Raw genomic sequence first — 17,251 nt, 5'->3', positions numbered from 1 at the left:
ATTAGGCTAGGGATGTGTCTGTTTTAAAGAAGCTGCATTTACAGTTAAAAGGATAACCCATGTTGGCCCTGCATCTTATTGACAGTGTTAGGACAAATGTTAACAGTTTTCTGGAGAAAACATGAGAAAAACTTGCCATAATACTGCATTGTTTTAGTGGTCATTTTGTTTTATTTTATTTGGTTTTACAGTATTAGTATTATAATGGAGGCTTTATAGATATTCACACCCAGGATTTTCTGACTGTCTTTGTGGTGTATCTGATTCTGTTAACTTGGGCAAGGTGTTAATTACTTTTTGAAGAAAAAATTGTTGGTGTCTGAGGTTTATAAAATAAGCTACATATGTATCTGTCATTGCGATGTTGCTGAAGGTCAAGGTAGTTTGAGTGTGCTGACCCATTGTGGATTTTAAATATTGATAATTCTTCATTTGCTTTTCATGTGCTACGTCTTTTCATCTGACATTTCTCTCTGTATCTTTAGTTTTCTTTTTCTATTTTCTTTTTCCATTTAAGACCCTTGCTCTATTCGTCATACTACCCCTTCCTATCTCTCGTCAGTACCTCGTGTCTACTTATATTCCCTCTCACACTCTCTGCTCATCCTCTACTGGCCAACTTGTTATGCGTTCTCTTCACTCTCCTTCCTCCCGTGCTCGCTCCTTCTCTTCCCTCGTCCCCCTGTGGTGGAACCAGCTACCGGTTATCCTCAGGACTGTTCATCCTTTTACTGCTTTCTGCTGTCTTCTCAAAACCCACTTATTCAACCTTTATTTGTAAATCCCTGTTTATACAGTGGCTTGCGAAAGTATTGACCCCCTTGGCATTTTTCCTATTTTGTTGCCTTACAACCTGGAATTAAAATTGATTTTTGGGGGGTTTGTATCATTTGATTTACACAACATGCCTACCACTTGGAAAATGCAAAATATTTTTTATTGTGAAACAAACAAGAAACAAGACAAAAAAACAGAAAACTTGAGCATGCATAAGTATTCACCCCCCCAAAGTCAATACTTTGTAGAGCCACCTTTTGCAGCAATTACAGCTGCAAGTCTCTTGGGGTATGTATGTATAAGCTTGGCACATCTAGCCACTGGGATTTTTGCCCATTCTTCAAGGCAAAACTGTTCCAGCTCCTTCAAGTTGGATGGGTTCCGCTGGTGTACAGCAATCTTTAAGTCATACCACAGATTCTCAATTGGATTGAGGTCTGCGCTTTGACTAGGCCATTCCAAGACATTTAAATGTTTCCACTTAAACCACTCGAGTGTTGCTTTAGCAGTATGCTTAGGGTCATTGTCCTGCTGGAAGGTGAACCTCCGTCCCAGTCTCAAATCTCTGGAAGACTGAAACAGGTTTCCCTCAAGAATTTCCCTGTATTTAGCGCCATCCATCATTCCTTCAATTCTGACAAGTTTCCCAGTCCCTGCCGATGAAAAACATCCCCACAGCATGATGCTGCCACCACCATGCTTCACTGTGGGGATGGTGTTCTCGGGGTGATGAGAGGTGTTAGGTTTGTGCCAGACATAGCGTTTTCCTTGATGGCCAAAAAGCTCAATTTTAGTCTCATCTGACCAGAGTACCTTCTTCCATATGTTTGGGGAGTCTCCCACATGCCTTTTGGCGAACACCAAACATGTTTGCTTATTTTTTTCTTCAAGCAATAGCTTTTTTCTGGCCACTCTTCTGTAAAGCCCAGCTCTGTGGAGTGTACGGCTTAAAGTGGTCCTATGGACAGATACTCCAATCTCCGCTGTGGAGCTTTGCACCCCATTCTATTCTATTCTGCACCCCAAATAATGCATTCCTGAAATTACTGCCACATTTTAACACTCACCAACAGAATGGAGTGAATATTTTTTTTTTATTTTACTAGATCTCATTTTGGAATCTATCCTTAAATTCATTTAAATTCAATGGCAGACTGACTGGGCAAAACGCAGAATTCCAAATTACAACAAGCAGTATTCCAAATTACAACAAACGCAGTATTCCAAATTACAATAAACAGTATTCCAAATTACAACAAACAGTTGCAGGATTTGATTTAAGGAATGTAATTCCCTGAATTTGCATACTTCATTTTCCATACATTGAATATATATTGTGGAAGGGGTGTGGGTAATTCACTGACCAGGAGACAGACAGGTGTAATTGAAAACACCACACAGGTGCCCAGTTTTATTTCAGGGGCACGTTGGGTTTCTTTAGCCCGCAGAGGGCGCTGTTGGTCCGTGGTCTGCTTACCAACTATGGTAAACAGAACCACAGGAATACCAAGCAAGGGTAAACAGTTCAGGCGCACTCGCAGGTGCTTCAAAACAATACTACAAAAATCGAAGGCACAAAGAAACAGGAAAAATAAAACAGTAACAAAACTACAAAGAAAAGGTGCTGCACTCTGCAGCATTATCCCGGTCGCCGCTGCCCGTGTGACCCGGATCACCGCCCAACGCTGCCGGCTACCTAGCCTGCTTAGCTATCCTTATTCAGGGATCTGCCCAAGGGTTCCCCTCCCTCACTGTCTCGCTCTGAACCTCCGTTCCGTTCCGTTCCGTTCGGTCGTGGACCAGCGTTTAAAAGGGCAGATCTGAGGAAACAACAGAGCATTAATTTTGTAGGGCTAACAATCTCCCAAGACGCGCCTCTCAGCCATTCAGAGAGGGAGAAAGTCCACCCACCCACTTTCCCACCTCCCCTTGCCATGACTCACAGGCGGTTGTTGGACGACTGCTGTCCTCTTCCTGCAGCCTATGAACACGCCAGCAGAGTCAGCATAGAGATCTCTCTGCCCTGTACATATATATATATATATATATATACACACACACACACACATATACACACACACACACACACACATATACACACACACAGTAGTGCCTTGCAAAAGTATTCAGACCCCTGACCAATTTTCTCATATTACCGAATTACAAATGGTACAGTGAAATTTCGTTCAGTTTGATATTTTATTTGTAAACACTGAAACTCAGAATCAATTATTATAAGGTGACATTGGTTTTATGTTGGGAAATATTTTTAAGAAAAATAAAAAAAATGAAATATCTTGCTTGCATAAGTGTTCAACCCCTGTGCTGTGGAAGCTCCCAGTTTGCACCGATGAAAGAAATTGCCCTAACGAGGACACAATTACCTTACCATTGGCCTCCACCTGTGAACCATTAAAGTTGCTGTCACATTTTCTGGATAAAAACCCCACTGTTGAAGGATCATTGGTAAGGCTGTGAATCTGAAGGAAAATTAAGACCAAAGAGCATTCTACAGAAGTTAGAGATAAAGTAATACAAATGCATAGATTAGGGAAAGGGTATAAAATAATATCCTAGTGTTTGGATATCCCAGTGAGCACAGTTGGATCAATAATCAGGAAGTGGAAGCTGCATCACACCACCCAGGCACTGCCAAGAAAAGGCCATCCCTCAAAACTCAGCCCTCAAACAAGGACACTTGTGAGAGAAGCCACAGAGAGGCCAACAATCACTTTGAAGGGGCTACAGAGTTCAGTGGCTGGGAGTGGAGTAATGGTGCACCAGTCAACCATATCAAGAGCTCTGCATAACACTGGCCTGTATGGGAGGGTGGCAAGAAAGAAGCCGTTACTCAAAAAGTATCATCTGAAAGCACGCCTGGAGTTTGCCAGAAAGCATGACAGTGACCCAGCTGCGATGTGTGAAAAGGTTTTATGGTCAGATGAGACCAAGATAGAGCTTTTTGGCCAAAACTCAAAGCGCTATGTGTGGCGCAAACCTAACACTGCCCATGCCTCAAGACACACCATCCCTACAGTGAAGTATGGTGGTGGCAGCATCATGCTGTGGGGATGCTTCTCATCAGCAGGGACTGGGCATCTTGTTACAATTGAAGGAAGAATGGATGGAGCAAAATACAGGAAAATACTGCAAGAGAATCTGCTTCAGTCCACTAAAAAACTGAAGCTTGGGAGGAAATTCACCTTTCAGCAGGACAGTGATCCCAAGCACAAGGCCAAAGCAACATTGGAGTGGCTCAAGAACAAAAAGGTGAATGTCCTACAGTGGCCCAGTCAAAGTCCTGATCTCAATCCCATTGAGAATCTGTGGCACTATTTGAAAATTGTGGTCCTCAAGCGTCGCCCAACCAACCTGAACAACCTGGAGCAAATCTGCCAAGAAGAATGGGCCAAAATCACTCCGACACTGTGTGCAAAGCTTGTACATACTTACCCCAAAAGACTTAAAGCTGTTATTGCAGCGAAAGGTGGCTCTACCAAATATTAATGTGTGGGGGTTGAATACTTATGCAAGCAAGATATTTCAGTTTTTTATTTTTCTTAAAAATATTTCCCAACATAAAACCAAAGTCACCTTACAATAATTGATTTTGAGTTTAAGTGTTTTAAAATAAAATATCGAACAGAACGAAATTTCAATGTACCATTTGTAATTCAGTAATATGAGAGAATTGGTCAGGGGTCTGAATACTTTTGCAAGGCACTGTGTGTGTGTGTATGTGTGTGTGTGTGTGTGTGTGTGTGTGTGTGTGTGTGTGTGTGTGTGTATTATATATATATATATATATATATATATATATATATATATATATATATATATATAAATACTCAGTGAATATATATTTCATATCTGAGTTGGCTGTAAACAGTATGTTTCATATCTGAAGTTGGCTGTAAACATGAACATATGGCCATGCATGCTCCTCTATGGATTAACTACAGTGGTGTAGGAATTTTCAGTCCTTACTTTTGTTTTGTATGTCAGACAGGAATATGCAGCTTTTTCGAAGAAAATTATAAAAAGATTAAAGTGTGCTGCTGCTTCCTGGTTCCCACAATGTTCACTAGTGTAGTTCAAACTCAGTACAAGTGTCTACCAGCAATCAAATCATTTTCTGTAACCTACAGCTACCAGGATCCAGCAGTGTGTCTATGCCATATTTTAAAATATCTGCATATCCTAAATTCTGGTTAACAAAAGCAAACAAGCAAAGAACCAGATGATTCTCAGCACAATAAAAAGGGAGGGCCAGTAATAATCTCAAGAAGAACATCAGTTTTACTTCATGGGTTAGCACTTTTGTTTTTAACAAACTCTGTTGTATTATTTCGTCAGCACCATTTGCAGTGTAAAATAAAAGGGTCAAATGATGCAGATGGAACAGCCACCAACATACTTACACAGATCCCCAGCACTGACGCACTTTCTGAGTAATGACAGTGAAAGCGGAACCTTGATCTGCATATGGAAAGACACACACACGCATGCATGCACACACACACACACACACACACACACACACACACTCCTGAATTTTACCACTGATCTTTCCTTGCTGCCTTGGGATCATTTCATTTCTCTCATCTCTCATCACTTTAGAAAAATGCAGCTGAAAATGTTGAGGCTGTTCAGCAAATGAGAAAATGGGTGGAGATTATAAAAAACCTGTAAAAAAGGATTTCCCTCATGGAAATAACCTATAGAAAGTCTTATAGTAAATTGGTCAAGTCCTGTAGAATATCCTATAGGATTTCCTTAAAACCTTTTTAGTCCCATAGAGTGTCCAATTGGATTGAGATCTGGTGACTGGGCAGGCCACTGCAGTAAGCTGAATTCACTGTCATGTTCGTGGAACCATTCCTGGACAATCCTAGCCTTGTGGCATGGGGGATTATCCTGTTGAAAAAATCCATTAGCAGATGGATACACTGCTGCCATGAAGGGATATACCTGATTGGCAGTGATGTTCAGATATCCTGTGGCATTCAAATGTTGCTCCACTTTTATCAAGGGGCCCAATGTGTGCCATGAAAACACACCCCACACCCTCACACCACCACCAGCCTGCAATGTTGACACACGGCATGATGGATGCATGTACTCATGTGGTTTTCTACATACCCTAGTCCTCCCCTCATCGTGAAACAGCAGGAACCAGGATTCTTCAGACCGGCAATTTTTTTCCAATCCTCCAGTGTCCAGTGTTTTTGTTCCTTAGCCCAATGCAACCGCAGATTCTTGTGTTTTGCTGAAAGAAATGGAACTCTGTTAGGTCATCTGCTGTGATACCCCATTCGTGTCAAGGTATGATGAGTTGTGCATTCTTTTATGGGTCTTTCGGCACCAATGTTTTACTGGACTGTCAGTTGACTAACTGTAGCCTGTGTGTTGCTCTGCACAATTCGTGTCAGCCTCCTTTGGCCTCTTTCATCAATGAGCCATTTTTGACCACTGGCCTGCCGTTGGCTGGATGTCCTTTGGGTGGTGGACAATCCTTGGTACACACAGGAAACTGTTGAGCGTGAAAAACCTAGCAGCGTTGCAGTTCTTGACGCACTCAAACCAGCGCGCCTGGCACCTACTATCATACCCCGTTCAAAGGCACTTAAATCTTTTGTCTTGTCCATTTACCCTCTGAATGGCACACATACACAATCCATGTCTTAATTGTGTCAAGGCTTAAAAATCCTTCTTTAAGGATTTAAAGAAGCACCAGAGTCCTGGTTTAATTTAAGCCCGTAGCCCCACAGGCACTCTGTCCGCAAAAGTACAAGAGTTTTCATGTGCTCAGACACTCCCAAAGTCTGCCCATGGGTTTTCCTCAAGGGACATCTGTCCAGTGTTCTGTACCAATTTCCTCCCAGTCCTAAAGTACATGCTTTTATTTGACTGGTCATTCTAATCAGGTCCCTGTGTGAGTGAGTGTTTGTGTGTGTGTGTGTGGTGCCCTGAAATGGAATGTCGTCCTGTCCAAGGTGTAGTCCTGCCTTGCGCCCTGTGAACGCTCTGGGTTTAGACGACCCCAATCCGAGACTCTGTAAAGGATTAATGACTATTACCTATATATATATATATATATAACTATATATATATATATATATATATATCAAATACATATAATATATATAATATATGTATATATATATGGAAAATTGTGCATCCGGCTGCACACGTAGGCCGACGTACTGGAACATTTAACATGCTTCAAAGCTAAATTCTACCTAATTCCTTGTTTTTATAAAAAATTGATTAAGGAAAAAATAGTTATTTTAGACGAAACCTTAAAAAAAGTTATTTAGATTAAATGACTGGTTATTAGTTTATTATTATTATTATTATTATTATTATTATTATTATTATTATTATTATTATTATTATTATTATTGTTGTTGTATGACTTCTTATCAAAAGGTGTGTTTAATGTTTTAACTATGTTTCTTTTTAGTGAAGTACTTTTTAGTGATGTCCTGTATACTTATTAACTTCCTATTTTAAGACCAATTCCATTATCTGTGGCACTCCAGCGGGTTAGGTAAGAAAAATCATAAGGGCTGTTTCTATACAGTGGACCCTAATGGCCAGACACACAGTGAGATCAAGTGGACACCTGCAGGGCGGGCCTTTGTCCTCCAAGGGGTGATAGCTAGCCTTAGCCGTTATCGAGTCGGGCTCCTGTGTAAAAAACAGATTTGCTTTCAGTGTGATTGGATGATAACTTACTGACATTCAGTAATCCTGAGCTGTTGTGAGGAGTTGTGTGCAATAGTTATGACATTATGACTTTCATAACTGATGCACATCCTGGACTGTGTTATTGTACTTATAAAAGTCACACAAATTCAGTGTTCATTCTGTTTGGAAAATTAGATCCTAACTGTGCAGCACAGCAAAAAGTCCAGCATGGTCATGGGATTGCTTATAAACAAGAGCTTAGTAATCTTATAAAATTGGACTTGTTACACTGGAGAGAAAAAGGGAGGTAAAAACAAAAGTAACAGGAGCTGTTCAGTACGCCAAAGTACAATAAAAGAATATAATGTGAGAAAAAGGAAGTACAACATGGAAGTCAATTTGACTGGAACCCCTGAAAATATTTACCTGTAGAAGCACTTAAATCTTACTTCAGTGGTTAACATTCCTTTGAAAAAAGTAAAGGTAGAAAATGCAATTGGTGCAAATGCTTTATACGGGTCTATTTGTACGTTGTACACCCTCTTTATTCTTTCATAAAAGATATAATCTATTTACAGTTTCACTGTCGCCTGGAAGAACATCTTGGCTCTGAGGTGAATAGGAATTGGAAGGAGTTTGTATCAATTTCTATTTTTAATTAGGATTAATAAAACAATCATGAGTCTTGGCTCAGTTTTAACAGCTAGCAGCAACTGAGTTGTGTCTCTTAAGCTTTTTTGTGATATCCCTGAAAATAAAAAATTATTCAGGATAAAAAATTAAACAGTCCTACAAATGAAAGGTGTGAGATTTTTTAAAAGTTCTCACATTTTATGACTTACACAATGTAAAACTTACCACACACATACCAAAGCTGCCCTTTTTTATTTGAAAATGTATATTAGAAATTTTTTTGGTTAGCAAAATGGTGAAGTGGAATTTCCAAAATCCACAAAATACTGTAGTACTGACAGAGCCTTGCTTTAAAGTAGGCGTCTCATGTAAATCATAGTTATCTTACCTGAATTCTACTCCCCTAGTTAACTATGTCCTTGATCTATGTCATGAGTAAGAACCTCATGCTCCTTAGGTATTTTGCTTGCAAACCAAAATATTGTGTATTATAATTGACCTTGCATACAGTAGCTATAATGAGGCGTAACATTTAACTGTGTGTGCAAAAGCACATTTAAATGGTAAAAAAATAAGTTAAATACAACTGTGCCTGGTCTAGATTTTTTTTTCTGTGCAATTTATATATCATTAAACTGCCCAACAAGTGCCCAATTGCTAATATTGTTCATCTGTGACACCCAATCCATATCTACCAAGTTATTAACAGAATGATGAAAGTATTTGGGATATGCTTGACAACAAAGCTTCAAGTGGTGATGATTGATCGCGCCATTCACAAAGCAGAAAGCCTCTGGAGCAAGGAGCACATCAAAGGCTTATCTGATTGATAGATACTTTTGTTTTGTAATTCCCTGACTCTTGACACTTTAAGCCGGGCGCTTTAGAAACTTGGGGAGACTGTTACAATGGCAGAGCAGCCCCCACTTCACGCATCCCCCTCTCTCCCCATTCACTATATAGCAACTTGCCATGGCTTCTTTGAGTTTTCCAGGGTCCCAGAGCATGCTGCTTCTGTTATTAGATAATTGTGCTCAACAGTGAACTTGCTTAGCAGACTTTGGTAAACTTTTGTTTTCGAGGGTTCAGGGCTCCACGCTAGCATTAGGAATTCGTTGCAAACCTTACTTCAGGTGCTTAATCTCTTTGCCAGAGAACTGCTTATGTGTGCAAAAACCTACAACTTTCTTCTGTTTTTCAAAGCCCACGTGTCGTTGTTTTAGCAGGGTTCTGACAGAACTGCATTGAATACAAAGGACTAGGAGTACAGTCTGAGACCAAAGTCTGCTTACTACTTCTACTAGAAGGTGTTTTAAGGGGTTACACATTACAGACCAAAAGGGAATACATGAAAACACAAGCGTTGCTCAAGTATTTTCATGTATTTTATCAGAATCTTGCATTTTTGACATTTTGTTTTACATTTGCAAAGGCACTTTAAGATGGGAAACAAATCTGCTTGCCACTCACAGTGTGAGCCAAGTAGGCATGCTCCTTCAACTACATGCAGCACTAGGAGGTTAAAGATATCTTCATGTTCTGTATTGTTCAGTAAAGCAAAATAGAGGATTTTTATTCTTTTAAGTTCTAAGCCTATAGATCTTATGTTTTCAACATGAGTTTGTAATGTAAATTAAATTTAGCAATTCATCTAATTAAGATTTTAGTGTGAATCTGAGTGAAATAGAAGGAATACAACTTCATGTGTAAACAATCATTCAAAGAGGTTGGTCATTTTGCAGAGTTTTCTAGATACTGTTACTTTAGTTTAGTCAAGTGGAGGAGTCTTTGTGTGTTAGCCTTTATTAACTGAATGTATAAAGTGGTACTACTGGTTGAAATTCTTTAGTAATGCAATGGCAATGGCAAGGTTGTAAGGTGATAGGTGGGGGAGCACACATATTGAAGTAGTTTTTTCTTCTCAGCAGAGAGGCTTGCTCAAATTGTATGTTGTTACTTTAGGTTTCCCAAAGTCTAGCCATCCCACTCATTTTCTGTGGTATTTATTAACACCTTATTCACTGACCTAGATATAATTACCCAGGATACCCATAGAGCTTCCTTACCGCATACTTTGTTTAAGCTGTTGTGGATAACATGAAATCCATTATTTATGACTTATGAGGTAGTGAATTTGAAATCCTGTAAAAACCATCCTGTCCCTTAACAGTCCTGTGATCTACCACAAGTCAGTGCTTGAGTTCAAAGTGACGCAATATTTCCATATAAAGTCAAAGAATCCTAAATTATCTTTCTTTCCCCTTTGCCGTGACTGAATGTTATCACCTGAATTCAAAAGAACGAGCTACACCTGCAGTGAATCATATGTAACAGCCCAGTAACATTTATTGTTATTACAGTGTTGTACTAAACCACAGCCCTATCGCAAACACTCACCGTCATTATCAAGTAGCATATTATATTGTTTTGATTCTGTAATTCCTGTTTCTTATTGAAATAATTGCATTATTAATTTTTTGTGGATCAAGACATGCTTATTAAAATTGCATGCCCGATTGGTTGGGTAGTCACATGGGGATGTAAATGCATACACATTCGTAAAAATATTATAAAAAAAATTATTTAACTATATATATATATATATATATATATATATATATATATAATATATATATATATATATATATATATATATATATATATATACAGTGGCTTGCAAAAGTATTCAGACCCCTGACCAATTCTCTTATATTACCGAATTACAAATGGTACATTGAAATTTCGTTCAGTTTGATATTTTATTTTTAAACACTGAAACTCAGAATCAATTATTATAAGGTGACATTGGTTTTATGTTGGGAAATATTTTTAAGAAAAATAAAAAAAAATGAAATATCTTGCTTGTATAAGTGTTTAACCCCTGTGCTGTGGAAACTCCCAGTTTGCACCGATGAGAGAAATTGCCCTAATGAGGACACAATTACCTTACCATTGGCCTCTACCTGTGAACCATTAAAGTTGCTGTCACATTTTCTGAATAAAAACCCACTGTTGAAGGATTATTGGTAAGGCTGTGAATCTGAAGAAAATTAAGACCAAAGAAGTTAGAGATAAAGTAATACAAATGCATAGATTAGGGAAAGGGTACAAAATAATATAATATAATATCCCAGTGTTTGGATATCCCAGTGAGCACAGTTGGGTCCACCCAGGCACTGCCAAGAAAAGGCCATCCCTCAAAACTCAGCCCTCAAACAAGAAGACTTGTGAGAGAAGCCACAGAGAGGCCAACAATCACTTTGAAGGAGCTACAGAGTTCAGTGGCTGGGAGTGGAGTAATGGTGCACCAGTCAACCATATCAAGAGCTCTACATAACACTGGCCTGTATGGGAGGATGGCAAGAAAGAAGCCATTACTCAAAAAGTACCATCTGAAAGCACATCTGGAGTTTGCCAGAAAGCATGAGAGTGACCCAGCTGCGATGTGAGAAAAGGTTTTGTGGTCAGATGAGCCCAAGGTAGAGCTTTTTAGCCAAAACTCAAAGCGCTATGTGTGGCGCAAACCTAACACTGCCCATGCCTCAAGACACACCATCCCTACAGTGAAGTATGGTGGTGGCAGCATCATGCTGTGGGGATGCTTCTCATCAGCAGGGACTGGGCATCTTGTTACAATTGAAGGAAGAATGGGTGGAGCAAAATACAGGAAAATACTGCAAGAGAATCTGCTTCAGTCCGCTAAAAAACTGAAGCTTGGGAGGAAATTCACCTTTCAGCAGGACAATGATCCCAAAGCAACATTGGAGTGGCTCAAGAACAAAAAGGTGAATGTCCTACAGTGGCCCAGTCAAAGTCCTGATCATCAATCCCATATATATATGTGTGTGTGTGTGTTGGATATATCTGTGTGAGTTAATATACTGTACACAATATAAGTAACAGCTGAGGAAATATTAGATCTAAATTCAGTAGCACTGTTAGCCTATGGCCCTGTGAGTGTTTAGCAATTTATTTTTCATCCTAATACACTTGGACTAGTCTCCATAACATTATGGCTCCACTCCAGTCTAAGTGAGGTAAAATGTTAAAGCCTATGCCATCCTTGATTAGCTATAGTGATATAGTTTCATTTAGCTTTCTTCATGTACATGCTATACCGTGATGACACCTTTCAGTTGGTTCCTGTGATCTTGACTGATTTCTGAAGAGATTTTTGAGTATCTTTATTTTGGGTTCTTTGTCATGAAGGTAGGTTATAGAAAGGGCTTATTATTTAATTGCAGAAATAACAACATAGTCTATGACTGTGTAATGTAAACGAGACCCTTATAGATTCCCCAAGTTTAATTACCTTTTTTTAGGGCTGTTTCAAACTGATAATTACCGATTGAGACCTATAATCTATAACAGATGTAAATATTGCCACTTATATAAGTAGTATAATATATGAATGATATAATATTACTATAACATGTTTATAAATTGTCTATAACTACCTACCAGCATAAGAGAACCCTAAAATAAAATGTTATCAACAACATCCATTGTAGTTCATCGATCAGGTTTTTTTTTTGTGCGTGTGTGTGTGTATTTTTTGTTTGTGTGTTTTTTGTTTAGTTTTTTAAAGCAACCTAATGCTTTGTTTAGATGCATTCCATAAAATAGAATTGCAATCAGTGTGCCCCCATTTGAGGGTCTGTTCCATTAACAGTGCCCCACCTGAGAACATCATGACTTTTTAATTAATTGCAGAAACATTAAACACAGTATGGCTCTTCCCTGGCCTTTTTGCTACTTGCTTATTATATTGAAGCAGTATGTTGTGGGTCAATTAGCAACACACAGCTTTTTCTAAAACGCTTTCAGAGATGAACAACGTCATGGTGGGTGACATAACTTCAGTCTGGCATAGAAATTACTGTAGGCATACAATGACCAACTGTGTATCTTCTCCCTAGCAAATCATCCTTTAACACGATTACTGAAAATGCATTTCTTTTGTTCTTGTTTTCCAGCAACAAGAACAGGACCCCACAAACCTGTACATTTCCAATCTCCCTGTTTCTATGGATGAGCAGGAGCTGGAGAACATGCTCAAGCCTTTCGGTCACGTTATTTCCACAAGGATACTGAGGGACGCCAACGGAGTCAGCAGAGGGGTCGGGTTCGCCAGGTTTGCATTCAATTAAAATGCTCAGTATGTCAGTGTGGGGGCTTATTCATGTGTATGGGCTTGCTAGCTGCTTCTAATTGCCTTGAGAGGGTTTCACTGTGCTTTATGTTTTGCACGATGTCCTTGAAGAAACGCAATAAATCATACACTCCTTATTCAGCACATTCGGCACAAGGCGCAGTAGTCTAAGTCTAAGGTAATACCAAAATTGTCTGGGGCTTAAATACGTGGTTAATAATAAGTTAGACCAAACAAAATGAAAGACGCACTGCAGACACCACCTGTTTAGGTTATAATCGGAAGGGATGTGTTTTTATTTTTTTTATGGAGTACTGTGTAGTCTGTGAATTACCAGATGTTATGGGAAAACAATATATGTCAAACAGGGTAAACTGTTTGCACTCTAGATAAACGTTATCATAATCCATTAGGGTCATTTAACAGATAATTCTTCAGAAAAAGATTGCTTAATGGCATTGATCATTATTTCTCTCAGTGGATTTCCCCCCAGGTTCAGCTACAGATCACCAACACATTCTAATTAGGGTATATTTGAAGGTACTTTTGCCGCTGGGCAGTGGTATGCAGTAGGAGATTTTCTTGTGTGTCCAAGAACTGCATTGAAAACTTCCTACTTCATGAAAAGAGAAATGTAAACCTCTCTCTCTCTCTCTCTCTCTCTCTCTCTCTCTCTCTCTCTCTCTCTCTCTCTCTCTCACTCTCAGTTTGAAGTAAAGTGTGCCGCAGATTAGAGCATGCGCTCGCTGATAGCAGCACTCTCAGTTTGAAGTAAAGTGTGCCGCAGATTAGAGCATGCGCTCGCTTCACTGGCTTTCTCTGTGGGGGACAATGTGTGACCGACTCGTAGGCCATGGCACCTCTCATTGACTGAAATAATTGGGCATGTTTTTGTGGCCTTTACATTACGTATGCATTACAGTATATGGGGTGTATTTTAATATTTATATTTTTATTTAAAATATTTTCTTATAAGAACAACTATAGAATAATTTTCACAGATAACATTAAGCCTTTGTTGCATTTTGTCTGGCGTAATCATTTAAGTTGTCCATAGGGTGTTGCTTTTCAGAGTTTCATTTCAGAAAACAAGTTCTTAAAGTACTATAAGTAAGATGTGCTTGAATCATCTTGTTGTATCTTTCTCTTTATAAAACATTATTCGTAAATGTTTTACTAAAGAATGTACTCGATTTTTAAGCTATATATCTTTTGAAAAAAAAAAAAATATATATATATATATATATTTATTGTATCATTCTAGAATGGAGTCCACTGAAAAATGTGAAGTAGTAATTCAACATTTTAATGGAAAATACCTGAAAACACCACCAGGTGTACCAGGTAAGTGTCATTTCAAGTCTTTTTTTTATTAATTGTTACAATGAAACCATGCTACAGATTAAATTACCCAGGTCACCAAAACATTTTTCTTACTGTTCCTGTCTTATATACAGTGTAGGGTTTTTCATCTCTTCTGTATTTCAGCTCTTACTTGGGTATTTATATTGGGTATACCCAATATTCTTGTTGCTGTTTGCATCAGATAGGCAAGAGAACCTCCCAATCAATCTTTATTTTCTATAGCGCCTTTCATAGTGGACCACCATCACAAAGCGCTTTACAAGATGCAATAAATACAAGAATATCTATAATACTTTAAATACAGAGAAATGCATAATACATGATATACAGTAAAAAAAAAAAGGCATAATACATTAAATACAGTGGAAAGTACATAATATATGATAGTTGCATAATACATGAAATAATACACTAAATACAGTGGGAAGTGCATAATAAATGAAATAGTACATTAAATACAGTGAAAAGTGTTGCCACTTCAATCTGTTGCCAACCTTACTGCTTCTCTTACAGTACCTATTTCTCTATGACATTGCTTGAGGGACCAGCAAAATAAGAGCCCAACAATACAGAAAAAACATATAATTTGGCTATAACTTTGCTGTATTATATTTTAGATATCATTTCCAAACACAGGTCTGCTTCCTCTGCAGGATATCTAAACCTACAACAGGAAGGTGAACACACCACACCTGCACAATATTTAAGCAGGTCCTCGCAGTTCGTTATTACTCAAAATCAAAACTTCTTACAGGTTGCAGATGATTTGAGTTTATATTTTTACCTTCAAGAGTAAGTCACTTCAAATGCCATTTAACTTACGAACATTTCCCTTATTGTTTTATTGCTCACTCTTTCTACTGTATATGTACACACTCACACACACACTCACACACACACACACACACACACACACACACACACACACACATATATGTGTGTGTGTAGAGTAGCTTGGGCTAGCAGAGTTGAAAAGTCACATGATTGGAGTTGAATGGTGCAGTCCAAGCGCTCCAAACTCAAAGCAAGTTAAAAGTTATCATAAAACTAGAAGAAACACAATCCAGAACCACTCTGAATGATTGAAAACACAATAGAAAAAGCAATTAAAAATGACATTTGAAGCTACTTATTCTTTGTAAATGATAAGGGAAGCTATGTGGGAGAACTATTCATTATATACTTTCAAGGATACAGTATTATTTGAGGAACATTGTTTTAGAGACTGGCAATTTGAAAGTTCACCCACAAGAAAGTGCAATTTAATGGATCATCATCCCTTGTGGATACCCCCCCTCAACCCCTCACACACACACAAACATAAACCCTTCACTAGTCTCACCCACAACAGCTGCCATAACTTTCACAATCAGAATCAACATTTGTCACTTGGCTTGTTTTAAGGTGAAGATTAGGAAATGGTAGATATAAATAATGGACCTGGTAAGTAATTTATGACTGGAGTAATGAATCATTACTTGTCAGAAGTGGCTTGTTATTCCAAGGCCAGGCAGGCCATAGTGTGTTTGTTTAGTAATATCGATACACATTTGATTAGGATGGTACAGCAGCCGTGGTCCAGGGAGAACTCCTATATGTTTAGTACGTTACATTCCTGTGTCACTGCACAGTAATATAATACAACTTCCATGCTGTTTCAGTTGTGAATTGTATGAGGCACTCGTATGGTAAAAGTCATGACCTGTGTTATTTCAGTCGAGATTTTTTATTTCAGTTTCTATTTCTGTATTATATTTTATAAAATGTTTCAATTCAAGTTTCAGTTTCAGTTTGGCTATGAACGTTTTTATATATACCGATGCACAGTGAAAGTGCAACAGATTCAGTTTTACATCAATAGCTCATTGGGCACATACATGATGTTATTTACATTTTAAATAGTGAGCAGATAGGTTTGTTGATTGTTTGAGTAGTATTGTTCCTTGGGATAACAAAATACTGAGCTCAGATCATGTGATTTCATAAAAACACCAGGTGCTCAGTGTTTGTTATCTGAGTTGAACTAAAATTGGCAAAATGAGTTGATTAAGAATCTGTATAAATAGCCATTCGAAAATACTTGATTTTAATTAGTGCAAGAACAGCGAAAGATACGACTATGCCCCGTTTGAGTAATGAAGATCGCCTGGTTGCTATTGCCATGATTGAAGGTGGCCTGAAGAATGAGATGTTCTCCTTCAACAATCAGCAGAATAGTCCAGAGAAACCAAGAAATCGGCTGTGTGAAGGACAGGCCATGTCCTGGAAAGCAGAAGATCACCACACCGGCCCAGGACCGTCACAACTGACTGATCCATCTGTGTAATCACGTGAAGACAACCGTGACCAGCCAACCTTCACCAGCTGGCTACAACTGCAGAGGAAGAGTGGCAGAACATCCCACAGCAGTCTATCCAGAGACTGATCAGGTCTATGCATCAGCGCTGCCAGGATTGTGTTAATGCTCAGGGAGGTCATACCCGCTACTAACTTCGTAATGCTTTCATTTTAACAGTGTATCATGTTTAATATTGAAAACTTATCAAGATTATTTGATCCGTATTTTTGTTCACATTTTCTCTGATTTTGTTTGGGATCTGTGTTTATAATATTTGATTAAATCCATTAGAC

General features: G+C 38.5%; 1 protein-coding gene across 7 annotated transcripts in view; it reads left to right on the top strand.

Annotated features, from left to right (window-relative positions):
* rbms3 (RNA binding motif, single stranded interacting protein) overlaps positions 1-17,251 on the top strand; it is a 362,894-nt gene that overhangs the window by 282,490 nt on the left and 63,153 nt on the right. For all 7 annotated transcript variants that reach the window (XM_041244823.1, XM_041244820.1, XM_041244822.1 and 4 more), the window contains 2 exons: positions 13,080-13,237; positions 14,520-14,599. In XM_041244823.1, coding sequence (XP_041100757.1) covers positions 13,080-13,237; positions 14,520-14,599 — 238 coding nt within the window. The remainder of the gene's footprint in view (positions 1-13,079; positions 13,238-14,519; positions 14,600-17,251) is intronic.

Source organism: Polyodon spathula, chromosome 3 (assembly GCF_017654505.1).
Source record: "Polyodon spathula isolate WHYD16114869_AA chromosome 3, ASM1765450v1, whole genome shotgun sequence".
Lineage (NCBI taxonomy): Eukaryota > Metazoa > Chordata > Actinopteri > Acipenseriformes > Polyodontidae > Polyodon > Polyodon spathula.
This window is presented reverse-complemented; position numbering and strand designations above follow the sequence as displayed.